Source organism: Lacerta agilis, chromosome 18, assembly GCF_009819535.1.
Source record: "Lacerta agilis isolate rLacAgi1 chromosome 18, rLacAgi1.pri, whole genome shotgun sequence".
Taxonomy (NCBI): Eukaryota; Metazoa; Chordata; class Lepidosauria; order Squamata; family Lacertidae; genus Lacerta; species Lacerta agilis.
Window position 1 is genome coordinate 2,750,674 of NC_046329.1, and position 27,076 is coordinate 2,777,749.

At 49.1% G+C, this 27,076-nt stretch overlaps 1 protein-coding gene across 1 annotated transcript in view; it reads right to left on the bottom strand.

Moving 5' to 3' along the window:
• Nucleotides 1-620: 620 nt before the first annotated feature.
• COMP (cartilage oligomeric matrix protein) overlaps nucleotides 621-27,076 on the bottom strand; it is a 37,336-nt gene continuing 10,880 nt past the window's right edge. Inside the window, 20 exon segments of the mRNA XM_033136774.1 lie at nucleotides 621-1,569; nucleotides 2,502-2,566; nucleotides 2,568-2,642; nucleotides 4,277-4,456; nucleotides 6,005-6,114; nucleotides 6,117-6,179; nucleotides 6,182-6,199; nucleotides 7,511-7,559; nucleotides 8,143-8,321; nucleotides 9,405-9,598; nucleotides 10,721-10,773; nucleotides 11,813-11,931; nucleotides 12,649-12,808; nucleotides 13,909-14,016; nucleotides 15,230-15,334; nucleotides 16,512-16,670; nucleotides 18,285-18,362; nucleotides 20,615-20,752; nucleotides 21,914-22,086; nucleotides 23,404-23,455. Of these exon segments, the coding sequence (XP_032992665.1) occupies nucleotides 1,515-1,569; nucleotides 2,502-2,566; nucleotides 2,568-2,642; nucleotides 4,277-4,456; nucleotides 6,005-6,114; nucleotides 6,117-6,179; nucleotides 6,182-6,199; nucleotides 7,511-7,559; nucleotides 8,143-8,321; nucleotides 9,405-9,598; nucleotides 10,721-10,773; nucleotides 11,813-11,931; nucleotides 12,649-12,808; nucleotides 13,909-14,016; nucleotides 15,230-15,334; nucleotides 16,512-16,670; nucleotides 18,285-18,362; nucleotides 20,615-20,752; nucleotides 21,914-22,086; nucleotides 23,404-23,455 (2,133 nt within the window). The 3' untranslated portion in view covers nucleotides 621-1,514.

Sequence of the window (27,076 nt, forward strand, 5' to 3'; positions counted from 1 at the left end):
TAAAAAACAAACAAACATGAGGACTAGTGGAATGACTTTACTGATATATGCAAATCCTACCATTGAGTTACAGGTTTTCTTGAGGGTGGGGAGGGGGAACTTGGGGCGGCAGCAGCAGCAGCAGCAGCACAGGAACTCTGGAGCATAGAAGCTTAATTTATTGTGGCTTTTTTTCTTGGCAAAAAAAAGGAACCCTGAAGGTGGCTTTGTAAGCGTGTGTGTGTTTTTCTTCTTTTTGCAAACTTAAGAACATGACAATGATGTGAAAAAGCGGCAAAACTCTGTGTACATTCTTTTTGATCTCTCTTTTTTTTTTGGTTCGTTCGTTTCCTTTTTCTTTCTTTCTTTCTTTCTTTCTCTGTGAAGGCTTTTTTTTGTCTTTGTAACTTTGCATTATTTGTAAATGAAATGTAATAAAGTTCAGCTGTTTTTCTCTCTCGCTGCTCAGCTCTGCTTTTCTGAATAATTGTTGTTAATTGCAAAGCTTCTTTGCAACGGGTTAAAAAGGGGTATTTATTTATTTATTTTGCAAAAAAGCCTTCCTGTTCCCTAGCCAGACAGCAGTTTTGCTTTTTTGGATCTCCCCTGGCTTTCAGAGAGCCCGCCCTGCAGGCAGCATCAGAAAACAAAACACAACCTTCTTGTCCTTAAGACAAAGTAATTTAATTCTCCAAATTCTCTATACATACATATTATTTTTTTAAAAAAAGTGCTTTCTTTGCGTTTCTTCTTACTGCTTCCGAGAAGGTGCGCATTTCATTGCCTGCCTTTAATGCGCCAAGGATTCAGGGCGAGGAATGACCGTGCAAGTGGGTTTGGAAGGAAGCTCTGTTTACCCAGGGTCACCTGCTCACCAGGCTTCTCACCACCTCCGGCCGGAGCCTCGAGGGGCTGAGGATCGAATCAAAGCAGGAGCATCGCTCTTACAGGATGCCAGAGCAGGCCAGATTGGATTAGCTCGGTACACGTTTCCCTCCCTGTCCAATTTAAAGCTGGTTCAGTCATACATTTCTCAGAATTGGCTACTTGCAAGACTATGACCATTTCTCAGGAGGGACGTCTCACACCCCACCCCGTTTTTGTATGAATCGCTGATCTGTGCTTGGACAGTGATTCATGCAGGGATGCAACGGTCAGCCCCACTTTCTTGACATCAGACCCGAACCCCCTACCTAGGGGTGGAGCAGAAGGAAGCAGCTTCCCTCTGCTGGTGAGTGCTTTGGAGTTCTTGGTGAGTTTCTCCTGGCCAGCCTTTCCCCTCCATGTTCTCAAGCGCCTCTGTTGGAACAACTGGATTAGCTGCTGCTCTTTTGCAGAACATTCAGCAGGTTCGTGGCCAGCGAGTGATTCCAAGGGGGCTTCTGGTTACTAGGGAAAGGGGGGCGCAGCGATGCCAGAGGGCGGCTGGGCGGCCGCTGCATGGTGTTGCGAGACTGTCCATAATTCGATATATCGTATAAAAGAGCAGGAAGCAGAGGGGCGAGTATGTGTCTTGGGCCAACCCTAAAAGGCGCTTAGTAGTCTTGCTGGTTCCGGTAAGATTCGTAGTCCTCTGGAATTGTGTCTGTGAATGAGGAGAAACAGGAGGCAGGGATCTTAGAATGGTAGAGTTAGGAAGGGGTCCCGAGGGTCATCCAGTCCAACCCCCCGTAACGCAGGGAGTTACAGAGTCCCACCCAGTAGAAGAAAGGAAGAAGAAGGAAGAGTTTGGATATGATATCCCGCTTATCACTACCCGAGGAGTCTCAAAGCGGCTCACATTCTCCTTTCCCTTCCTCCCCCACAACAAACACTCTGTGAGGTGATGTGGGCTGAGAGACTTCAGAGAAGTGTGACTAGCCCAAGGTCACCCAGCAGCTGCATGTGGAGGAGCGGAGACACGAACCCGGTTCTCCAGATACGAGTCTACCGCTCTTAACCACTACACCACAATGGCTCTCCAGTAAAAGAGAGGGACTTGATGATGCGAATGTGGGAGTTAACGCGCTTTGGTAAACCCCTCCCAGGCTAACATTCTGTTCCTTACAGCCGCTAAATACCCATAAGAAACCAGGAGTCCAGATAGACTGCCTCTGGACCTGGAGGTTCCACAAGAACATAAGGAACCTGGCTGCTGGATCAGGCCAATGGCCCATCTGATCCAGCATCCTGTTCTCATAGATGCCAACCAGATGCCCCCCCCCCATGGGGAGCCCCCAAGCAGAACCTGAGCACAAGAGCCCTCTCCCCTCCTGGGGTTTCCAGCAATGGTATTCCAGAAGCATCACTGCCTCCGACTCTGGAGGCAGAGCCGAACAAATAGGTGAGTCCCAAAGGGAATACGACCCTAAGACCCACAACATGCCGGAAGTCTGTAAAGCAACTGAAACTCGCTTTCTTTTGCTTGGTGTGTGAAACGCTGTCACTAAATCTTTTTTTTAGTTCCACCCTTTGGCATTAAAATTGGCAGGGCTTTGAAGGCTGCGGGGGGGGGGGGGGAGTGGGGCCCTGCTCACCGTTTGCAGCGATACCGCAGGTTGGACCAGATGATGTTCTCCTGGGAAAAACAGAAGACCCCCAGGCGCCCGGCCTCTCATCGTGGTGTCAAGGACGACGCCTGTGTCTTCGCCACCAAGTCAGGGCCCCTCGTAGATATCGAAGCCCTAGAGAGGCAAGTAAAACGATTCGAGGATTCTAATGCCAGCACATTTGTGGCAAAAAAATGTGAGGGTCTCCGGCAAGGCGAGCCTCTGCTTGAAAAGAGGCTCCTCGCCGCCGAAATGATTTTTTTGAATAATAACACAAAATCTCTTTGGAAATAACCCCAAATAAAGGTCCCTTGTACCTTAGGAACTTGCCTTATCTGGTTTTTATTTTTAAATATGCATTTCACAAAACAAGACAAATACGTTAATTGGAAACTGAAAAGGAAGCTTATAAACCTCTTGCTATGTTTGAAATGAGACACGGGTGGCGCTGTGGTCTAAACCACAGAGCCTAGGGCAGGGGTCAGCAAACTTTTTAAGCAGGGGGCCGGACTATATTTTGCATAAAATAATACTAATGAATGAATTTCTATGCCCGACAAATAACCCAGAGATGCATTTTTAAATAAAAGCACACATTCTACTCATGTAAAAACATGCTGATTCCCTAGGGCTTGCTGATCAGAAGGTTGGTGGTTCGAATCCCCACGACAGGGTGAGCTCCCGGTGCTCGGTCCCAGGCTCCTGCCCACCTAGCAGTTTGAAAGCACGTCAAAGTGCAAATAGATAAAGAGGGACCCCTGACCATTAGGTCCAGTCATGGACGACACTGGGGTTGTGGCGCTCATTTCGCTTTACTGGCCGAGGGCAGCTGGCGTACAGTTTCGTGGTCAGTGTGCCAGCATGACCTAAGCCGCTTCTGGCGAACGCTGTTTGCCTTCCCATGGCCTAGGGCTTTGCCAATCAGAAGGTCAATGGTTCGCATCCCCGCAATGACTGGGTGAGCTCCCGTTGCTCGGGTCCCAGCTCCTGCCCACCTAGCAGTTCGAAAGCACGTCAAAGAAGTGCAAGTAGATATAACAGGGGTTACTGCTCCGGCGGGAAGGTAAACAGCGTTTTCCCTGCACTGCTCTGGTTCGCCAGAAGCGGCTTAGTATGCTGGTCACATGACCCGGAAGCTGTACGCCGGGATCCCTCGGCCAATAAAGCGAGATGAGCTCCGCAACCCCAGAGGTCGTTCGCAACTGGACCTAACCTTTACCTATGTTTTGAAGTAAATTTTGCAGGGTGTCTTGCATTCAGCGACAACAGAAAACAAGAAGATACAGTATTTTTTTTTTTTTTAAGAGATCACATTCAAAACCATGCACCAACTTGAGGTGGAGGGAACCATCCCAAACACAATGAATAAGCAAACTAGAAAAATTCTTTCCAGTAGCACCTTAGAGACCAACTGAGTTTGTTCTTGGTATGAGCTTGTGTGCATGCACACTTCTTCAGATTACCATGCATAGCACACCGAATAGCTCATACCAAGACAAACTCAGTTGGTCTCTAAGGTGCTACTGGAAAGAAATTTTCTATTTTGTTTTCAACTATGGCAGACCAACACGGCTACCCACCTGTAAATGAATACAGCCAGGACAGGCACTCAAGCACCCGTCAAAACTGCATGGAAGCAGGAAGTTGGGAGGGTAGTTGGGCTTTTGTTGAGGAGGGAATCCCAGAGCTACAGGACCACCACTGATCCAGGCCCTTCTCCCTGGTAACCATCCAGCTCCTGGAGCACCTGTGACCCTGGTCCCTGCCACTTACGGCTGTAGCCCCACCTGGGGCCGGTGCTGCAGGAACCAGCGGTAGGAGGTCTTGTCCTTCCAGCCGACGTTGCGAGGGTCTCTTCCAGAGCAGCTTGACTGGTTGGCCGTGTCTCCGTGTTGCCACGACGGGCGTTGCGGGAGGTAATCTCCAGGGCCTGTCTTAGACTTCACTGCCTGGGATTTGGAGGGAAGGGAGGAAGCTCAGAAAGCAGGAGCAGGTGTGGGGGGCTTCCCTGAGTCCCCCCCCCAATGTGGTTGGAGAACCACAACCTATCGGCGTCAGCAACCCGTCCCTTTTCTATTTATATAACCCGCCTTTCCCGCAAGCTGGGATTCTAGGAGGCTTCCCGCATTTTGAAAATAATGGTTGTAAACATTTTTTTTGGTGATCATTTTCATTGTTTGCCCTTTTCGTAAACTGCTTTTGAGGTTTTCCTTTCAACGCCCAAGCGCGTGAATCTTATGAAATCGAAGAAACAAACGTCGTGGAATATGAAACAATTCTAACGAACCAGTTACAGACAATAGTCAAAATGCATCCGAACACATTTACCATATATACTTGAGTATAAGCCTAGTTTTTCAGCACATTTTTTGTGCTGAAAAAGCTGCCCTCGGCTTATACTTGAGTGAGGCGGGCGGTGGGGGCGGCGAGAAAGAAGCCCTTTCTCTCCGCTTGTGCTGCCACCCACTCTCCCCAGTCAACCATTCCTTAAGAAGCGTACAAGAACAGCGTTTTTCTTTACTCTCCCCAGGCAGCTTGTTCCATTCCTGAACTGCTCGCATAAATGCAAACTTGCCAAAAGGAGGAAGAGGAAGAGCAGCCCAAAGGGTTGCTTTCGGGCTGCTCGTTCCTCCTCCTCCTCCACAGCGGCAAAGGGTGAACCGGCTTATACTTGAGTCAATAAGCTTTCCCAGGTTTTTGTGGGAAAATTAGGTGCCTCGTTTTATATTTGGTCGGATCTATATTCGGGTATATACTGGTAGAACCTGCTCTATCCTAGAAACCACAGAACTGTATTTTGTGTTTTTTTATCCTGTATCTTTATGTTGTGAACTGCCCTGAGATCTATGGATGGAGGGCGGTATACAGATTTTTAATATTAATAGGGTTAGAAGGGATCCTGAGGGTCCAACCCCCTGCAATGCAGGAATCTCAACTACGCCATTCACGACCCACAGAGAGGAGATCTCGAGGCAAGCCTTTTCCTAGAGAAAAAGACTACCAAGGGCAGAAGGATGTGGTTGAGGTGATGAAAGCCTCCCTAGGGGTCCTTCCAGATGACCTGATCTGTTTGCTAGGAGCATTCCATTCTGATTTGAGCACTTGGCCATGGTCCCATCAGCCCTGGCGGGAGACGGCTGCTCTGGCAGGGGATGATGGGAGTTGTAGTCTAGGACATCTGGAGGACAACATGTGCACGGAAGGCTGTCTTAGCCTCTTTCCTGGAGGCCGGCCAGTGCCTTTGCCTTGTGTCTGCAGGAAGAACTGGCTCTTAACTGCTTGAACAGCCTGCGGAGGCAAGATGCAGACGAGATTTGAGAGAAGGCAACTGAGATACAGATCAGCCGTCAGGGAAAACATTCCTTATTTCCCTGCTCTCGTTGCCAGAGAGGAGAAACACGAGATGGGAGATTTTGTGTGGCCCGTTTTCTTCTCCCGTTTTCCTGGCTTGACCCGCGGCATCTGGGCTCCCCCTGGGCTCCTCAGCCGCCACCTACCTTGAGCTGGATCCCGGTTCCGCCACAGCCCTGAAGGGGTTCGCCTCGCCAGTAGGTCTGCTCCATCTGCTTCCACATGACCACGTAGAAGCTGGCGCTGTCCTGGTAGCGAAGATGAAGCCGGCGTAGTCATCGTCCGTGGCCGTGTTCACGTGGAAGGTGCCCTCGAAGTCCACCCGTTGAATGCGGTGTACCCTCAACCAAGGGAGAGAGGGGTCACCGCCACAGAATCTGGGGGCGGGGTGCAGCTGGTGGTCTTGGCCTGCAACTCCCGGCCAGCCAGCAGGAGACCAGAATGGTTGGGGGTGGGGAGTTGCAGTCCACCAGCACCTTAAGGGGCAGAGGTGGCCCCCCCCTTCCCTGCTGCAGACATGGGAATCCTGTCTCATGCCCTTGGCCCATCTAGCTCAGTACTGTCTGCGCTGACTGGCAGCAGCTCTCCAGGGCTTTAGGAAGGGTTCTCTCCAAGCTCTAGCTGGAGAAGCCCCCAGGGATTGAACCTGGGGCCCTTCTACATGCAAAGCAGGTGTTCTACCGCTGAGCCCACCCTCCCCACATCACTATCAGGGCAAGTGCTGGGGCCAGGTCAGCCCACAACTCACAAGATGCCAGTGAAGCTAACACTTTATTCAAAGGAAACAGCTCAGACCAGTGAGCACAGCAACTCTTTCCCAGTAGGTCTTGACCCAGTGCGGCAGTTGTGAGGACTGAACTACCCACCTTCCCACAACTCCCTAAGTCCCCCACCCCACCCCCGGGTTCTTGCCTTGCAACCTGAGGCTCTGCTCTGCCCTCTGCACGTTCTGGGAGACCAAGGGGGGAGGGGAGCTGGTCACAGCAGGAGGGGGAGACCCCCTGTCTTCTTCAGCAGCCTGCCTCATCTCTGCCTCCTCTCCTGTCTCTGTTTCTGCCTCTGAATCTGGACTGCTCTCTGCCACAGACTCTCCCCACTCACTAAACCCTGTTGCCTCTTCAGCTTCCGGCACTCCCTGCTCCCAGCCTTCTCCCTCTGCCTACTCATTGTCATCCCGCCACACCCCTCCCTGGGCTCTGAGCCTTCTTCCCTTGGGGGTCCCCCTAGCTGGTGCCTCCCACCACTCATCCACATCCAACCAGTCCGTGACAATCTCTTTTATCAACAAGCCCGTGGCATTTATGTTCAGATGACACAGCTATTCACTACAAAATAAAAAATAAAAAATTCCTTCCAGTAGCACCTTAGAGACCAACTAAGTTTGTTCTTGGTATGAGCTTTCGTGTGCCTGAAGAAGTGTGCACGCACACGAAAGCTCATACCAGGAACAAACTCAGTTGGTCTCTAAGGTGCTACTGGAAGGAATTTTTTATTTTGTTTTGACTATGGCAGACCAACATGGCCGCCTGCCTGTAACTACAGCTATTCACTGATATTTTATTGGTGGTTGGTTTTTATGAAGACTTTGTGAAAGAATATTAATAATGGTGGGGAAAGGATGTGGGATTTATGTGTGGAAAAATATCACTTACCGACTGCCAAACCTGGGTCGCTGTTCATGGTCTGAACAATCTCCATTCCCTGCAAATGAAAGGAGAGAGAGAGAGAGAGAGAGAGAGAGAGAGAGAGGAGAGATGAGGGAGAGAGAGAGAGAGAGAGAGAGAGAAGTGGGTGCTTTTTTTTCAGTCTGAGAGCGTTGTTCCAGAAGCACAGGTGGTTTGGAAGCACTAACTGGACTACTGCAAAGTGCTCGGTGTGGGGCCACCTTTGAAGACCACCTGGAAGCTACATCCGGTGTAGAACAGCTGCGGAGCTGTTCATCCGTTCAGAAAACACCCCGTTTGCTTTCATCTCAAAGCCAAGGCTGTGGTAGATCACAAAACTTTAGCAGCTACGCAGCTTGGAAACTAAATGTCCGAGGAACGACTCCCTCACATCCATCTCCCTGTGCCATCCCCGGAGATTCGGACACTCTAGTTTCCAGGGCCAGATGGAGACATCTGGAGGGCCACATTTGCACCCCTCTTCTGGACAGGCCCCTCCACACCTGGGCGTAACTGAACAGGGACAAGGAAGGAAGCGTATTCTGCGGAAAGCTTTATCCTTCCGCCTCGGACCACAACAGGAAATGGAGAACGTAGAAGCTGCTCCTTTGCCAGCTGACCTGGTTGAGGACGACCCAGTTGGGATCGATCTGCGCGTCGCCCTCGGGATCCAGCACCACTGTCTGAAACGCCCGGAAGTCAGTCAGCGTCACCTGGGCATTCTCTGGGCAGACGTCTATGCGGTCGACCACCATGTCCTTATCGAAGTCTCCCTGGCAGGCGTCCCCAATGCCGTCTCCTGCAGCGGGGGGGGGGGGGGAGGAGGGTCAGCTTTCTAAGAGCAGCTCTACCCCCCAAGGGGTTCCGGTTAGATCATGGAAGGACCCAGGCAGGGGGTGGTGGGGCGGGAAGGTCACAGATGCCACGCACCCCTCCCTGCAGGCAGATGCTGCTAGATGAAAAGTTAGGATTCAGGAAGTTTTACTTTTTTTACTTATTTTATATACCGTATTTTCCGGCGTATAGGACGACCCCCAACTTTTCCAGTTAAAATATACAGTTTGAGATATACTCGGCCGCAGATTCTCCACCCGGTGTATAAGATGACCCCCCAACTTTTGAGAAGATTTTCCTGGATTAAAAAGTAGTCTTATACGCCAGAATATACATAGGTCTCCTTTCTGCCCACAGGCATTCAAGGCAGCTACTGAAGTTGGAAGACAAATTGTTTTTTTTTAATTAAAAACAACAGCAGCAAGTTGATGGATTTCATGGATTCGAAGTTACTGTTATGAGTTTGGCGGGGGTATCAGTCTGGACGATACCCCGGGTCGCTTCCAATCCTGTATATTGCGGTGGGTGGGGGAGGGGAGAAGAATGTATAAGAGGAAGCCTGAGCAACCAGATGTTTTGTCAAGGCCGTGCCTTTGGTTAGGCCTGCTAAGACCTGCAATTCAACAGATCCAAAGAGGGGGCCCTGTTGCCATAGAGACGTGTGGGTGGTCCTTCTCCCACATCACTTGGCTGGATGCCACACCATCGTAGGACGGAGAGCAGGTGGCCAGAGGGGTGTGTGTGAGTTCTGCTGATGACTGGGGTGGGGGGGGGGAGAGACATGCCTTGCTCTGGGCGGGATTTGGGGCTCCAACTGGGGAAGCAAGATCTGTTGGGGCGTTAATGCTGTGAGCCTCTCCGCCCTATGCTCAGGTAAATAAAACCCAGACCTTCATTCTGAGGAAACACCTTTGCAGTCTTTCAGCACTCTGAGAGGGGACAGCACCTAACGAAATACTCCAGGTGAGGCTGTGGCCCGTGACAAAACCAGGGAGGTGGCCTGATGAGGTTTCTACTTTTTCCCCCAAGGCCAGTTCTCCTTCCTTACTGTCTGTATCTTCCTGCCCGGGATTAGGCACCAAGCGGCAGTTGTCTGGGCCGGGGGGCCTGCGGTCAGGGATGCCGTCGTTGTCGTCGTCCTCGTCGCATTCGTCCCCGATCCCGTCCTGGTCAGAGTCCAGCTGGGAGCTGTTGGGCACCGAGGGGCAGTTGTCCCTGGAGTCCTGGTGGCCGTCCCCATCTCTGTCGTGCAGAGAGAGAGAGGAAGGAAGGATTGCAAGTTTGGGGTATGGGAACTGAGGTTTCAAGAGCAAAGGGAGCCTTGGACCTACAAAGGAGGGCAACCAAAATGGCCTGGAAACGATGCCTTATGAGGAACGGTTTAAGGAGCTGGGTATGTTTAGCCTGGAGAAGAGAAGGTTAAGGGGTGATATGATAGCCATGTTCAAATATATCAAAGGATGTCATATAGAGGAGGGAGAAAGGTTGTTTTCTGCTGCTCCAGAGAAGCGGACACGGAGCAATGGATTCAAACTACAAGAAAGAAGATTCCACCTAAACATTAGGAAGAACTTCCTGACAGTGAGAGCTGTTGGACAGTGGGATTTGCTGCCAAGGAGTGTGGCGGAGTCTCCTTCTTTGGAGGTCTTTAAGCAGAGACTTGACAGCCTTCTGTCAGGAATGCTTTGATGGTGTTTCCTGCTTGGCAGGGGGTTGGACTGGATGGCCCTTGGGGTCTCTTCCAACTCTAGGATTCTATGATTCTACATGGGAAGCTCAGGGTCGCCAATTTGACCCGACGGAGAAGAGGAATTGGCAGTGGCTAAGTAAGTCTCTTTCTGTGTCTCCTCTTTTAACGGGTCCCTTTAAAGTAAACCGATTCCCAGCTCTGAAATTCCTTGGCTGAGCTCTAGCCCTGGCTCTGGACCCAGACTCCTAGGTTTCTTTAAAGGTGAATCCGAACCACACTCATCCACAGGAGGCTGCCTGCTGTATCTCTGCATGAGCTAGTGTTGCCCTTCAACCACCCCCCGCCCTCCTGTCCTCCATCCATCCAATCTGCCAGGTTGGGTGCAATCGGATCTTAAGATGTAGTAGAACTAAGTGCCCTTGAAGGCGCCTGTCGCATCTCTGTATGACTCCCTGCTCTGGGTGCTCTGCCTGTCAGAAGAGGCAATTATTGCACAAATCCAGTGGCGTGTGCTACCCTGAGGGTAGATAATGATTCTCTCTCAGTTGCTCTTACTTTTGGGTGTCAGGATAGGTCTCAGGACAGTGGCAGTTCAGCAAAAACAAAAACTATAGGTGCTCCATAGCTCCTGCCGCCTGACATGTGAAACGAGACAAGCCATTTCTATAACTTACCTGTCTTGGTTGGTATCACACAGGTCCCCAACGAGATCGTGGTCCGTGTCTTTCTAAATAGCAGGAAGCAACAGTGTGGTGTTTATGATTTAAACCACAATGCGTGAGTTCAAAGAATAGAGAAAGACAAAGGAAGTTGACCAGCAACAACCTGTCTGAGAGAATGGGGGAAAGAAAAGAGCTTCCCCTTGCTCTCATCCAGGAACTTTTATTGAACACAAAAACCCGCCTTCCAAGATTCAAATCATCCAATCAACAGCTTCCAGCGCAAACCTCTCCTAGGGCCATGTGGCCAGGTAGAGAACAAAGAATCTTTGAACTTAGCAGAACTGGTTTGATCTAACCCTACTTCCTAGGCTACAATTCTAATCAGCATTCCAAAGATGAGGTAGGTAGAAAGACACAAGATTGATAGGAGGAAGCGAAGAACAAGCATCCTGGCCATATTGACACTTCCCAGGCCTCCAGGATGTTAGCAGATATACTTCAAAGAGACAAGAGGGACAGATGCTCAGAGTTTATCAAAGATACACTCATTGCCATGTAGTTGTAAATTAATCCAGCAACTCAATTGAAAGAAAGACGTGACTCTGTGCTTCTCAATGATGGAAGCTTTAAGGAACACAGCCAAATAACATAGCCAATTTCAGGTCATGTAGGATTGATCATAGAAAATCATATTTTGCCAACAAGACCAGCAGGGAGCTTTGCACTCAAACACAACCGCATATATGGGTATCGGAATGTCCCGCTCAACCCTCACAATGTCTTTAGACAATTTATTATTCCTTATTTATCCTGCATGAACACTACACAACAGCTGCATTATTTGCTTAAAATAAAATAAAAAAGTATACAGGAGCAAAACCTGACTTTGAAATCCGTGACTCTTAACTGCAGGGGGTGGGGGGTGGGGGAAACCATGTCTACCTACAGCCCCTATTTCAAACCTTCGCTTGAAAGATCTAAGCCGTACAGACATTCACCTTCAACCCCAGTCTCTAGGCACCCTTCAATTTGCTCCCCCACCCTTGGGAAAAGACCCATTTGCACCCCGCCGCCAACTCATTCCTTTCCCCAGGAAGTGCTTACTTGGTCCGGGTTGCTAATCAAGGGGCAGCTGTCACAAACGTCTCCAACTCCGTCACCGTCGCTGTCCCTCTGGTCTGGATTGGGGATCCTCACGCAGTTGTCCAGGACATTTTTAATCTCTGCAGAAGCGGGAGGCAAAAGAGTGCGGCATCTCACCTTGCCTGCAAAGCTCTAGGAGAGGTATTCCCTCCTGTGCAGGGGTGGGGGCAGGATTCTCCTCCCGGAAGAGGCATCAGGGCTTATGCCAAAGTGAGGAAGGAGAGGCACTCTCCAAAAACTGAATGCCCAATCCACAGTTCTGAGAGCTTACATTAAAAAATAAATAAAACCTTTTTCAAAAAGCCTCCTGGCCAATTAATTGTGTGTCTCTTTATTAATTAATTCAGAAGGTGTGTGTTTTAATTGACCAAATAGTCCATCTTTCCACTCTAACACAGATGCGCTTTCTTTGTCACGTCCTAGAATGACGACAGGACAGGTGTTGTCTGTGAGATGGAGCAGGATGCAGCAGCTACAATTGTCCTCTCCTGACCATCCCTTTGCCTAGACCTGATCCGGCAGCCAGGCTCTTCTTACATTCTTGCGGAACCTCCAGACCCAGAGGCAGTCTATCTTGATTTCTAGGCTCTGTGAGGTATTTGGCAACTGTGAGAAGAGGATGCTGGGCTAGATGGCCCGATCTAGGAGGGCTGCTCTTGTGTTCATCACCATAATAATTTGTGATGATTACTGCTGTTAATCCACCCGCTGATCATCATCATCATCATTCCTATTATCTATCCTCCTCTTCAGCCCCTCTGTCTTTGGAATCGCTCAGGGGCCCTGCAAGTACTCACTGTCTCCGTCCATGTCGTCGTCGCACAAGTCCCCCCGCCCGTCTCCGTCACTGTCCCGCTGGTCGTTGTTCTTCACGTTCCGGCAGTTGTCGCAGGCGTCGCCAAAGCTGTCCTGGTCGCTGTTGCGCTGGTCTGAGTTGCGCACAAGCACGCAGTTGTCCTGGGTGGGGAGAGGAGAGGAGGGGTGAGTCAGGGGAGGGGGCTGGAGAGATACGGGAGGGCGAGAGTTTGCTGCTGGACTCGAACCCTGAGCCTGTCTCTTGCGCAGGCAGCATTCTGCTTCCTCTATCCTTCCTCCAAGCATTAATTTCAGAGGGTTTAGCCTGAGCAGAACATCGCTGGAGGCAACCCAACAATCCAAGCTCCACAAAAAAAAAACCATACATTTAAAGAACACCTCTCCCTCCCCCCCAGTTTGCCCTTCACACAACTACCATTCCCAGCAGCTGTCAGCAACAACAGGGTTTCCGATTTTAACACACGTGCAATTATTATTATTATTATTATTATTATTATTATTATTATTTATACCCCGCCCATCTGGCTGGGTTTCCGCAGCCACTCTGGGCAGCTTCCAACAAAATATTAAAATACAATAGTCCTTCAGATATTAAAACCTTCCCTAAACAGGGCTGCCTTCAGATGTCTTCTAAAAGTCTGGTAGTTGTTTTTTCCTTTGACATCTGGTGGGAGGGTGTTCCACAGGGTGGGTGCCACCACTGAGAAGGCCCTCTGCCTGGTTTTCTGTAACTTGGCTTTTCAGAGTGAGGGAACCGCCATAAGGCCCTCGGCGCTAGACCTCAGTGTCCTGGCTGGACGATGGGGGGTGGAGACGCTCCTTCAGGTATACTGGACCGAGGCCGTTTAGGGCTTTCAAGGTCAGCACCAACACTTTGAATTGTGCTCGGAAACGTACTGGGAGCCAATGTAGGTCTCTCTCAGGACCGGTGTTTACATGGTCTCAGTCACCAGTCTAGCTGCCGCATTCTGGATTAATTGCAGTTTCCGGGTCACCTTCAAAGGTAGCCCCACGTAGAGCGCATTGCAGTAGCCCAAGCCGGGAGATAACTAGAGCATGGACCACTCTGGCAAGACAGTTTGTGGGCAGGGAGGGTCAAGTTGCCTGACATAAAAGCTTATTGGAAACTGCCCTCCATGGAGCATTGTGCTTGACAAGGAAACGACAGCTTTCCTTGGTCCTGAAAGCAAACCGGAACGGCACTTTTCTACTTGACGCGCACGCAGGACAGGAGTTCAAACCTCGGTGTTTATTATCCCATCGCCGTCGGCGTCGTCATCGCAGGCGTCTCCCACCCCATCTCTGTCCGCGTCCTCTTGCCCGGAGTTGGGGACAGTCACACAGTTATCCTGGAAAGGGAGACAACGGTTAGGCTTCTAAGGTGCTTGTGTGCGTGACTTAGGGGGAGCTGCCAGCCAGGACCTCCTGCATGGAAAGCAGGGCTTACAATCCTTGCCCTTTCTTTCACCAACAAGGTGGTGTTCCTCTGCCTGTGTTTTTCCTCCGTTTCATAGTTAACTTGTGACTTTCTCTCTCGCTTTTTTTTTTTAAACAACCACAGCAACCCAGTTTGAGTTGTTTGGCCAAAGTCACCACAAGGACTTCCCTTAACTTGGAATCCAACTCATTCGTGTGTGTGTGTGTATGTGAAAACAAAATAAAAAAAAATCCTTCCAGTAGCACCTTAGAGACCAACTAAGTTTGTTCTTGGTATGAGCTTTTGTGTGCATGCATGTATCTGAAGAAGTGTGCATGCACACGAAAGCTCATACCAAGAACAAACTTAGTTGGTCTCTAAAGTGCTACTGCAAGGATTCATTTAATTTTAATTTTTGTTTTGACTATGGCAGACCAACACGGCTACCTACCTGTAACTCTGTGTGTGTGTGTGTGTGTGTGTGTGTGTGTGTGTTTGTGTTTTACAATTTAAAGTGCTCATTTTTACATCCTTAAGATATCAATGACTCCCCCTCTTCTCTTTCCACAGTTCATCTTACATATCATAAATCCCTGCATGTTTTACAAGAGCTATACCATTCAGTTTTCCATTATTACCTCCACCATAACTTATTTACACTGTTGAATTTATCTTAATGCTGCCAGCATTTTCATCTGTACACAGTTATTTCCTATATATTCAATAAACGTTTTCCAGTCTTCTCTAAACGTAGGTTCTTCTTGTTCTCTTATTCTATATGTTAAGTCCGCAAGAAGAGTTTAAGTTGCCACTCTTCTTTGGTTGGGAACTCGCTCATTTTCCATTTTTGGGCTAACGAAACACGGGCCGCAATACTGGCATACATAAATAACCTTTTTTGACACCTGGGAATTTCAGTCTGAATAATCCCCAACAGAAAGGACTCTGGGGTTTTTTTGGGGGGGGGGTTGGGGGTTGGAAGCACCTTTAAACATTTTTTTCAATTCATTATGGATCATTTCCCAATACCCTTTCACAAGAATAAAAGGAATGCAACTCTTAAGCCTGCCTAAGCTGTGCTCAGACAAGGAGAGGCATAGTCCAGATGTGGGGCACAGCCTTGGGCACCGAGGGTCTCTTCTTACCTTGCGGCACTTCTTGTCTGTGCAGCGAAGCTTCTCGTCGGGAAATCCGTCAATGTCGGTGTCTTTGCCGCAGATGAAGCCATTGCCGGCCCACCCAACAATGCACTGAAAGCAGACGGGGTACAATATTAACCAAGGAAGGCAGACCTGTTAACACAGGCTCCTCACTTTTCTAGTCTTCACTACACTTCTGCACGCGTTTATTATTATTATTATTATTTTAAAAACTTGATCTCCAGTAAAGTCGCCATGCGTCCTTTAACTTTGCCTTATGCACATTTTTTTTTTGCAAGCAGTTTCCTGAAACCTAGTGCTGTTTTGACTCAACCGATGCATTTTCACGCACAACAAGAACAACACAAAGGTTCAATGCTGAAGGGGGCTTTGCACAAAGGTCTGCCCTTGAATCAACGAGCGAAGGGAGGGTATTAATTTCTGGAGGTGCAAGTGTGTGACTGTCCAGCCACTAGGGGGCAACAGAGACTAAACAAAAAAAGGCTTTGTGCTGTACAGGTGAAACTCGAAAAATTAGAATATCGTGGAAAAGTCCGTCTATGTAAGCAATTGTTTTCATTCGCTACTGGAGTTTAATATATGAGATAGACTCATGACATGCAAAGCGAGATATGTCAAGCCTTTGCTTTTTATAATTGTGGTGATTATGGCGCACAGCTGATGAAAACCCCAAAGATGAGATTGTTAATTTGGGGTTCTCATCAGCTGTACGCCATAATCATCACAATTATAACAAATAAAGGCTTGACATATCTCGCTTTGCATGTCATGAGTCTATCTCATAGATTAGTTTCACCTTTTAAGTTGAATTACTGAAAGAAATGAACCTTTCCACGATATTCTAATTTTTCGAGTTTCACCTGTAGAAGATTTTGCTGTTCTAATGTACAGTACTTCTTTGCAAACATGACCCATACATTCTGAATCTTAAAACATCAGTTTTAGAACAGGCCTATTTTGTTGTTCTTCTGAATCAGTCGTCCCCCCCCTCCCGCCACATTTGGTGAGGGATATATTTAGAAATGGATTTGAATGGAGTCTTCACTTTTCTGCGTACGCCTGCCTTCGTTTTCTGGACATGCTGTGAAGCAGAAGCCTGAAATTCACATTTCTAAGGGTGAGCCAGGGGAGAAAAACACACCAGCCATCTCAATCTCCTCTAGTCTGCAGAACTTTGCAGCTTCCCCGTCAGCTAGATCTGGAGGTGCTTAGGGCTTAGGGCACATGAGGAGGAGGAGGAGGAGCCCAAGGGAGGATTTGAACTCACCACACAGCTGAGTGTTCCATCGCGTTCCACAATGCAGTCCGCTTTCTCGTGGCACGGGCTGAGCTCTCCGTTGGGGCACCTTCTCTCCGTCTTGCTGCGGCAGCCGGAAACCTGGTCCCCTGTGAAGCCAGGCTTGCACGCCCCACACTTGTAGGAGCCCTGCAGGGAGAAGAAATGGGGTGGTTTGCAGTCTGGCATTTGCAGCGATGGCCAAGCAGCCGAAAGGGTGTCCTCTCCCCTCCCTAGATGCGTGAAACCTGCCCTGCTGTTTCATGGTGCTTTCTCTCTTTCCCTTCCACCGATTTTGGGGCATCCTTGCTGTCAGGGAACTGTCCCGCCCGGCGCAGCGCAAGGTGGTGGAAGGGCTCTCGGGATGCTACGGAGAGCCCCGGCCCCACCTGACCAGCAGCACCTCCTCTGGCAGCGGAAGAAGCAGCGAGACTTGTCTCAGGGAATGGAGGGTCGAGGCTCTGAGGATGCTGGAGAGACCCTGCACTCCCTTAGCCCAAGGGGTGATGAAGGAGGCATGCAATTTCCATCGCCCCAAAGGTGTCGAGGGGTGAAACGAAAGGATGGAAGGCGGGGTTTCTGTATACTGAAACTCTTTTGTTGGGGTCAGAACCAGAAGGGGCCATAGCTGTCAAGTTTCGGATTTGAAAATAAGGGATCAGCAGTCTCACCTATCCCGGGGACAGTCACATGTCAGTGGTGGGCGGAGCCAGAAGCAAAAGTGGGCGGAGCAGCAATGTAAACTCCAAGCGGGCTCGGAGCGGAGCAAATAGGAGGGCAGCCATGTGCTCCGCGCGATGGAGCCCCATTGTCTTCTTGTCTGATCCCATCAAAACAGGACAGGAATCAGCAGCTGCTCAAAGGCAGCCAGGCTCCGCCCACCAGCTAACCCTATTGGCCAGCTGAGGGGCTCGGCGGCAGCGGATCGGGGCTGATGCAGGGGGAGGAATACACCCCCCTGTAAGCATGGGAAACGGCTCCCACTTGCTTTGAGGGCTGAGGCTTTTCTCTCCAAGTAGGCGAGGTCTTCCCACCCAGTCCCTGGCCAGCAGGGGAGGAGCTGCTTCCATTAAAAACGGGAAATAAAAAATAAGGGAGAGCAGCGGGAAACTGCTTGAAATAAGGGAGAATCCCGGGGGAAACGGGATACTTGACAGCACTGCTCTAAGGTGCTACTGGAAGGATTTTTTTAAATTGTATGGTGTCAATTTGACAGCACTGGAAGGGGCCATTCCTGGATTCTGCCGACGCTTGATACAGGCATGAACTTGTTAGCTCTGCACTGTACATAGCATGCACAATAAAATTACTAAAGGAAAAGTCGGAGTTTTTCCTGCTTACGCATGAGCAACTAACTGAGGACCTTACACATGCTTTTGGGAAACACAGGCCAGTGTGTACCGTGTGCTTCGTCTTGCTTTCAATAGGATTGTTTTTGGTGGGCTGGGAACCCCCAAGGTGGGTGTCATTTGTGGCCGCTTCCAATGCACCTCTAAAGATGAAGGAACACCTGTTGATGCATCTAGCTGTTACCCGGCATAATTTAAATGGGATGGACAGAACCAGGTGAGAGGCTCTCTCAGGATAATTGTCTGCAGCGAAACTAAAAGACATTAGTCAGGAATCTAACATGCTGGGCAGACCCTCCACCCCACCCTTCCCTGTTCTTGAGCTGCTTCTCCTTTCGTTGAAAGGAGGGGTGGGGGTTGCCTTTTGCGGCGGGACAGGAGGAAGGTCTGGTCTGAGGCAATTGCCTAGAATTACCCGAGTGTTGATGCAGATGGAATTGGGGACACAGGATTTGCCCACCCCTGTCTCGCACTCGTTGACATCATTGCAGACCTGTGCAAGAAAGAACAGAAAGAGGGAATATTTGTGCCTGCCTGTTTACCTTGCGGCAAAACCAGCAAAGTGTCCTGTTGTTGTGGCAACTTTTAAGGGCCAACACGTTTATTATGTCATAAGCTTCTGGGACCGGGCCTGAGTTTCTGCAGCAATAAATCTGTTTGTCCTCAGAGGTGCCGCAAGACCTTTTCGCTGTTTCAAAGGCATTTTTGGGTGATCAGGTATTTGGGAGGATCAATAGCTCCACAGCGAAACACAGACTTGGCCTGCAATAAGCAACTTCCTTCCTTGTGTGACTGCAATAGGTAAAGTCTGCTCTCTAAGAGAGATTCGCCAGCTTGAACGCTGCTCACCCTGCATACCAAAAGGGCTTCAGTAAGTACTGTAGTTTTCGCTACATAGGGCGCACTGAACCATAAGGCGCACCTCGTTTTTAGAGGAGGAAACAAGGGGGGAAAATATTTTTCTGGTTTTCCTCCTCTAAAAGCCCTGGCTTTTTTGAGCATCAGCTAAAAGTTTTGCAGCTTTTTGCAAAGGGAAAAGCCCTGTTTTTTGAGGATCAGCTAAAAGTTTTGCAGCTTTTTTGCAAAGGGAAAAGCCCTTTTTTAGGATCAGCTAAAAGTTTTGCAGCTTTTTTTGCAAAGGGAAAAGCCCCGTTTTTTTGAGGATCGGCTAAAAGTTTTGCAGCTTTTTTTGCAAAGGGAAAAGCACTGTTCTTTTGAGGATCAGCTAAAGGTTTTGCAGATTTTTTGCAAAGGGAAAAGCCCTGTTTTTTTGAGGATCGGCTAAAAGTTTTGCAGCTATTTTTGCAAAGGAGGAAAAGCAAAGAGGAAAAGCCCTGTTTTTATGGGGTTCAACTCACATTTCTGAAAAATCTTAAGGAAAGGGAGCCATTTCTACAGTTTCCAGACAGATAATCTAATCAGCCAATCACATGTCACAGGGGAAACAAACAACCTCCCTCTGCAGCACATTCAACAAAGGAGGCCTGGGCAAGAAAGGAATGCCTGGGCTGAAAGGGAGCCGGGACTCTTATCTCTCTCCTGATCTCTTGCTGATCAGCTGCTGAGGGGGGTCCTTTCAACACCCCCTTTTCTCTTTGTAAAATAAAAAGCACGATCCTCTTTTGGCCCCTGGGCAATTCGGCTACAAGGACCACCATTCGCTCCATAAGACGCACAGATATTTCCCCTTACTTTTCAGGAGGGAAAAAGTGTGTCTTACGGAGCGAAAAATACAGGTAATTGGACCAAGTGCTAGTGTGAAGATACTGGCTGAAGATGGACCAGCGTTATGCTTGGGACCTGAGTGGCCTTGTATAGAGTCACTGCCAGGACTAGGACCCGGAGACAGGACCCCTCCAGCCTGCTGCTGGCAGCATTCTTGCAACCCGGTGCCCTCCAGCTGCCCTGCAGCACAGCTTCAAAAATGGAAACAGGAGCAGAAATTGCTGGTATCCATTTATTCACCCCGGAACCAAAACAAACCCGGCAAATATGGTATTTGCTGTTGTTTTCTGCTGCTAGTTCACAAATGATCCGTAACTGATTACATACAGGTGAAACTCGAAAAATTAGAATATCGTGGAAAGGTTCATTTCTTTCAGTAATTCAACTTAAAAGGTGAAAGGTGAGATAGACTCATGACATGCAAAGCGAGATATGTCAAGCCTTTATCTGTTATAATTGTGATGATTATGGCGTACAGCTGATGAGAACCCCAAATTAACAATCTCAACTTTGGGGTTCTCATCAGCTGTGCGCCATAATCATCACAATTATAACAAACGAAGGCTTGACATATCTCGCTTTGCATGTCATGAGTCTATCTCATATATTAAACTCCAGTAGCTAATGAAAACAATTGCTTACATAAATGGACTTTTCTAATTTTTCGAGTTTGAAATGAATGGGGTTGTAATAATGCAATGGCAAATGGATTGTAGGCTAAGTAATTTCACCAGAGAAGACAAGAGAGGCGGATGAGATGGCCTTGGGCGGGAGACGAACTGCAGCAGAAGAGAAACAGGACGTTGGGCGGAACAGCATGCGAAGCCTTCGTTCTTCCATCCCTGTTCCTATCAGCCCTCCTGGATACAGGCCCCGGGAGCATAAACAGGCTGCCCGGCTTAAAGGAATGGCAAAGAAATGGAAAACTGGGAGGAACCCTGCCCGCCACCCTTCTGTTTCCGCAGCTGTGCTCACCACCCCTGAGCAGAGGGCAGAAGACCCTATCCTCTTAGGAGTTACCTGCTTGTTCGCCCTGGCGAAAGCCAGACCGACTCCTTCCAATATGGGGCCGCTGTAGCCAGGAGGGCAGGGGTTGCAGTGGAAGCCGGGGGCTGTGTTGACGCACTGGACTCTGGGGAAGCAGGGGTTCGCTGCGCACTGCAAGGAGGAAAGGTTTCGCTTGTTTGTGCATGATTATAGCATCGCTATAACAGTGGTTTTCAAACGGGGGTGTGTGTGTGTGGTTTGTGGTGTTGATAACACCATTTGGGACATTGGCTCGCATTCCCTCCTTCGCTCCACTACCCCCTCCCATGGCAATCTCCTTGAAGAGGATCCTTCTCTCTCTCGCCCCCGGTCACACTCTCAGTTGGAGCAAGATGAAAATGAGGCCAGTGAGCTTGTCCAACATGCAGAGGCGTAGCAAGGGGGGGGGGGGCGTAGGGGGCAGTCCATCCCATGTTCCATAATGGAGGAGGTGACAAATTATCAAGGAACAATTACTGCCCTACTAGGGCGGTTCATAAAAAAAAACTTATTTTAAAAAAATGCCTGCTCCAAAGGTCTTATCTTACTATATACTAGGGATTATATAGCTATATATGAAATTTCACGCATATCGGTTAATATCTTGACCCTCCTCCACCAAAACAGCTGTTTACTTGGCTGTTTCCCTACGTCGTGAAGGCTGAAATTTCAGTTCGGTGGAGCACTTACTGTTCCCAACCCTAACCCTGTGGAAAGCCATCTAATTAGACTTTAATTTGATTTTAGGATGTTTTTAGGAGGTAATTTAATTATTGTTTGATTTTATACCAATGTTATGTATCTGATGTTAGACACCCTGAGCCCGACTTCGGCCGGGGAGGGCGGGATATAAATAAAAGTTTATTATTATTATTATTACTTGTTATTATTCCTTTGTAAGAAAATATGAACTAACGTAAAACCATTTTTGCAGGGGGGGGAATCGATGGGGGGGGGGTTGACAAGAAATTTTCCACACCGGGTGCCACCTGCGCCTCTGCCAACATGCCTCCCCCATTGTGTGAATCATGAACACCTCCCACAATTCTATGGGGTTCTAGAACACCAGCCTTCACATGGAAAGTAGGCGATTTGGGGTGGGGATGGGGGGGCAATCTTTTTGATCCGAGAAGAACTGTGCGTGTTTGCGGGCGTAGGGGGATCCAAGCCAATCTTAGTGCTTGTCCTCCACTCCCAAGGCAGTTGAGGAAAAAAAAAAAGATTCAGAAGAGATCTATGGCTTTCTCCTGCCTCCCATCTTTCACGCAGAAGCAGAGGGGGGAACCTCCTGACCTCGTCAATGTCGGTGCAGTGGGTCCCGTTGCCCGTGTAGCCCTGAGGACAGGCCCCACAGCGGAAGCTGGTGGGGGTGTTCGTGCAGGTGACCCTGGGGAAGCAAGGATTCGGGTAGCAGCGATTAATGGGCACCACGCTGATGCCGGGGCCAGTCGCTCCTGTACGTATCCCTGGGAGGCAAGGAAACAAAGAAAAAGACATTGGGCTGCCCCCACTGGAGGCTGGTCTGTTAGGGGAGAATGGGGCACTGCCCCACCAACCATCTCCCTCCTGTCTGATTCCTCTTCCTTCAACTCAAGCCACGTTGACACCATACATTTAAAAAAACCCTTCCAGTAGCACCTTAGAGACCAACTACGGTAAGTTTGTTTTTGGTATGAGCTTTCGTGTGCATGCAGGTGCATTTCAGGTGGCGCTGTGGGTTAAACTACAGAGCCTAGGCTTGCTGATCAGAAGGTCGGCGGTTCGAATCCCTGCCACGAGGTGAGCTCCCGTTGCTTTGTCCCAGCTCCTGCCCACCTAGCAGTTCAAAAGCACGTCAAAGTGCAAGTAGATAAATAGGGACCGCTCCAGCGGGAAGGTAAACGGCGTTTCTGTGCGCTGCTCTGGTTCGCCAGAAAGCGGCTTTGTCATGCTGGCCACATGACCCGGAAGCTGTCTGCGGACAAACGCTGGCTCCCTCGGCCTATAGAGCGAGATGAGCGCCGCAACCCCAGAGTCGGACACGACTGCACCTGATGGTCAGGGGTCCCTTTACCTTTACCTTTAAGATGCTACTGGAAGGATTTTTTTTATTTTTTATTTTGGTTTGACTATGGCAGACCAACACGGCTACCTACCTGTAACTGGAACCATACATTTAAAGTATTTTGACCCACTTGAAACAGCGAGATGAGCGCCGCAGCCCCATAGTCGCCTTTGACTGGACTTAACCGCCCAGGGAACCTTTATCTTTTTTGCCTTTATTTGCCATGCGCCCATGTGGTGCTCATAATGCCAAGGTTGCAGGTTCGATCCCCGCATGGGGCAGCTGCAAAATTTCTGCTTTGCATGCAGGGGATCGGATGAGATGGCGCTCAGTGTTCCTGTGGGCTGGAGCAGGACGAGTGGCTGCCATTAGTGGGCTGCCAGGGAGCAAGGGAGAGGGAGAAAGGCTGAGCCAGCTGTCCTTCAGCAGCTGCAGCCAGGCAGAAGTTGCAGCAGCGCACACCCAGCCATGCGCTATTAGGCGATTAGGGGCTACGCCTTGGGTGGTGCTCTCAGGCGGCAGTGCTCTGGCCCCTTACGGCTGGCTGGTTGCACCTGGTAGGTGAGATGAAATCTGGTTACAATAAGGGCCCTATGGTCCTCTCCCTTTTTTGCAGGAGGGGCCTCTGGGCATGCCCAAAGTACCATTCACTCCAAGTGCTGGTTTGTAAGGAATTTTTAACTCTTTCCAAGAAATGGGCTGCAATGTGTTGGGTCTGTAGGGACCCAAGCGGACTTACCACAAGCATCACACTCCATCACTGTGTTCTTCAAGAAGGTGAGCTCCTTGATCTGCAAAACAATTGCGAAAATAAACACCAGTTTACAGCCCCCTTCCTTGGTGATTTGGGGTAGGGGGGAGGAATGCTCAGCTTCCGACCCAAAGCCATGTATACAAAAGCAGAGCAGCGCTGAAAATTCCCAGGTGACATGCTTCTGAGAACAATTGTTTCTGAACCTCCTAGAAAAAAAAAATAAAGCACTCAGCAAAAGTTTCTCTCCATATTGTTCTGTCCCAAGCTTGTGGGGTGGTGGTTTGTTTTTTTTTTAAACTTTTGGAAAGAGACAAAAAAATGCAATCAACAGAAGTAACAAAATGCAACATGATGGTTGTTCCATCAGGATTGGAAACAGTCCTGATGAAATCCAGACATGCAGCATGGTGGATCCTAAAATTTTAGGTGGGCAACCCAGCCAGATGGGTTGTAGTAAAATTGAAAATTGAAATTAATCTTCACGCTAATAAGTCTCTCCGAAGATTTCCATCCGTTTCTCCAAGTGTGTGTTGTGTTACTAATAGGGATGTGGGTGGCGCTGTGGTCTAAACAACTGAGCCACTTGGGCTTGCTGTTCGGAAGGTCGGCGGTTCGAATCCCCGCGACGGGGTGAGCTCCCGTTGCTCTGTCCCAGCTCCTGCCAACCTAGCAGTTCGAAAGCACGCAAGCGTGAGTAGATAAATAGGTACCACTGTGGCGGGAAGGTAAACAGCATTTCCGTGGGCTCTGGCTTCCGTCACGGTGTCCCGTTGCGCCAGAAGCAGTTTAATCATGCTGGACACATGACCTGGAAAGCTGTCTGCGGACAAACGCCGGCTCCCTTGGCCTGAAAGCGAGATGAGCGCCGCAACCCCAGAGTCGCCTTTGACTGGACTTCACCGTCCAGGGGTCCTTCACCCTTCTGCCTTTACTTGTCATGTACCACCCCTGGTTTCTGGGATGGATCCAACTAAATATCCAGACCATACATTTAAAGCAGTTTTATTCCGCTTTAAACAGTCATGGCTTCCCTCCCAAAGAATCCTGGGAGCTGTAGTTATAATTCCCAGAATTCCCTGGGAAGAGGAATTGACTGTTGTGTTCGGCATTAAGTGGTGATTCCTTTGTGGAATAATAATAATAATAATAATAATAATAATAATCTATAAATATATAAATGTTCCCATTGTGTGCACGGCGGACACCGATGTTTTCCTTAACCGCTAGACCAAAGCGCATCAAATTAGTACAAAGCATAACTTGACCATCGAGGAAGGATCTGGTATAATAATTTTTTTAAAAAACCACACCTGTCATGCCTAAAATATAGAATAAACACAAAAAATGGTGCGCCTATTATACCTCACCAGCAAAAGGAATGAAGACTCCAACAGCATCCAATAGAAAGGCAGATGGCCCGTCGACATCATCAGACCTGGCCAGAGCAACAATGTCTGTGCCCTCACCTAAAATGGCCGTCGCAGCTTCGCATGCTCCGAGAAAGGGGAAAAAAAAAACCACAGAGCAGGAGGCATGCTTGAGAGGTCGCACTGAGTAAGACCAGCTCTGAGGAGATTGTTTTGCTGGGGTGCGTGATTTTGGGACTGGGTAATTTTGGGACTGGGGTGGGGGAGAATGCTCTTTAAGGTCACCATTGCCCTCTCCTAAAATGGCCGCCGCAGCTTCGCATGCCTGGTGTTTTTAAATGAGTAGAATGTGTTCTTTTATGTAAAATGCATCTCTGGGTTATTTGTGGGGCATAGGAATTAGTTAATTCCCCCCCCCAAAAAAAATAGTCCGGCCCACCACATGGTTTGAGGGACAGTGGACCGGCCCACGTGTGAAAAAGGTTGCTGACCCCTGCTCTAAAGGGACAGGGAAGAATGAAAACAGGAGCTTCCAGAATACTCTCGGGGTCAGGAGAATTTTAAAAAGCAAAACAACAACAACAACAACAACAACAACAAACAAACAAACCCCACAGCAACGCATGGCTGGGCCAGCTAATAATAATAATAATAATAATAATAATAATAATAATAATAATAATAATAATAATAATAATAAATCTAATTCTGTTTAGAAACCGCCCCCCCCCCATTTCCCCCTCTTTCTGGCCTTGCTTTCTTTAGTTTCAGACTACACTACTTGTACATTGATGAGGCCAGAACATCATTTGTGGAGGGGAGCGGGCTGCCATTTTTCTCCCACGATGCCCTGGGATGATGCTAGAATGCGGCAGCCAGACTGGTGACTGGGAACAGCCGCCGGGACCATATAACACCGGTCCTGAAAGACCTACATTGGCTCCCAGTACGTTTCCGAGCACAATTCAAAGTGTTGGTGCTGACCTTGAAAGGCCTAAATCAGGCTTCTTCAACCTCGGCCCGTCGGATGTTTTGAGACTACAATTCCCAGCATCCCTGACCACTGGTCCTGCTAGCTAGGGATCATGGGAGTTGTAGGCCAAAAACACCTGGAGGGCCGAGGTTGAGGAAGCCTGCCCTAAATGGCCTCAGCCCAGTAGACCTGAAGGAGCGTCTCCACCCCCATTGTTCAGCCCGGACACTGAGGTCCCGCTCCGAGGGCCTTCTATAGGTTCCCTTAGCTGTGAGGGAAATGGTTTTTGGTAGTGGCGCCCGCCCTGTGGGACACCCTCCCATCATAAGGAACTATAGAGATAAAAACCATTAATGTTTTTCACGATGTCTTACTGTGTTTTAATTTGTTGGAAGCTGCCCAGAGTGGCTGGGGCAATCTAATAATAATAATAATAATAATAATAATAATTTGCTGGCATCATCTGAAGATGTGCCCTTTTTGCAGAGCCATAGCTACAGGGGCAGGGGGCTAGTTGTTGGGGTTTTTTGCCGGGGTGAAACCCCCAGAGGGGCTCCATTGAGGCTCCTATCCTCTGTGTGTGCGTGTGTATACACAAATGTGCATGGGGCGTGTGTGCCAATCTGGGTCTTTGACCCGGGTGAAATAAAGCCTAGTTTCGGCCCTGCTTTTTGCCCAGGGTGGAGCTAACGAGGCCAAATGCCAATTAATGTATCGCCCAGGGTGTGCTGTTTTGACATTTTGAGTTCCCTAGGGGCATTCCTGAGAAAACGAGGGACTAACTCTTAAAAATGTCTTGGTAGATAAAGTCTGGACCTCGTTCCCATCTGGATTTGGCCTTGAAGCCGGGGAAGCAGCAGAAGGTCTTGTTGTTTAGTCATTTAGTCGTGTCTGACTCTTGGTGACCCCATGGACCAGAGCACGCCAGGCCCTCCTGTCTTCCACTGCCTCTCGCTTTTTGGCCAGACTCATGTTGGTAGCTTCGAGAACACTGTCCAACCATCTCATCCTCTGTCGCCCCCTTCTCCTTGTGCCCTCCATCTTTCCCAACATCAGGGTCTTTTCTAGGGAGTCTTCTCTTCTCATGAGGGTGGCCAAAGTCTTGGAGCCTCAGCTTCAGGATCTGTCCTTCCAGTGAGCACTCAGGGCTGATTTCTGACCCTGATGTTGGGAAAGATGGAGGGCACAAGGAGAAGGGGACGACAGAGGATGAGATGGTTGGACAGTGTTCTCGAAGCGACTAACATGAGTTTGGCCAAACTGCGGGAGGCAGTGAAGGATAGGCGTGCCTGGTGTGCTCTGGTCCATGGGGTCACGA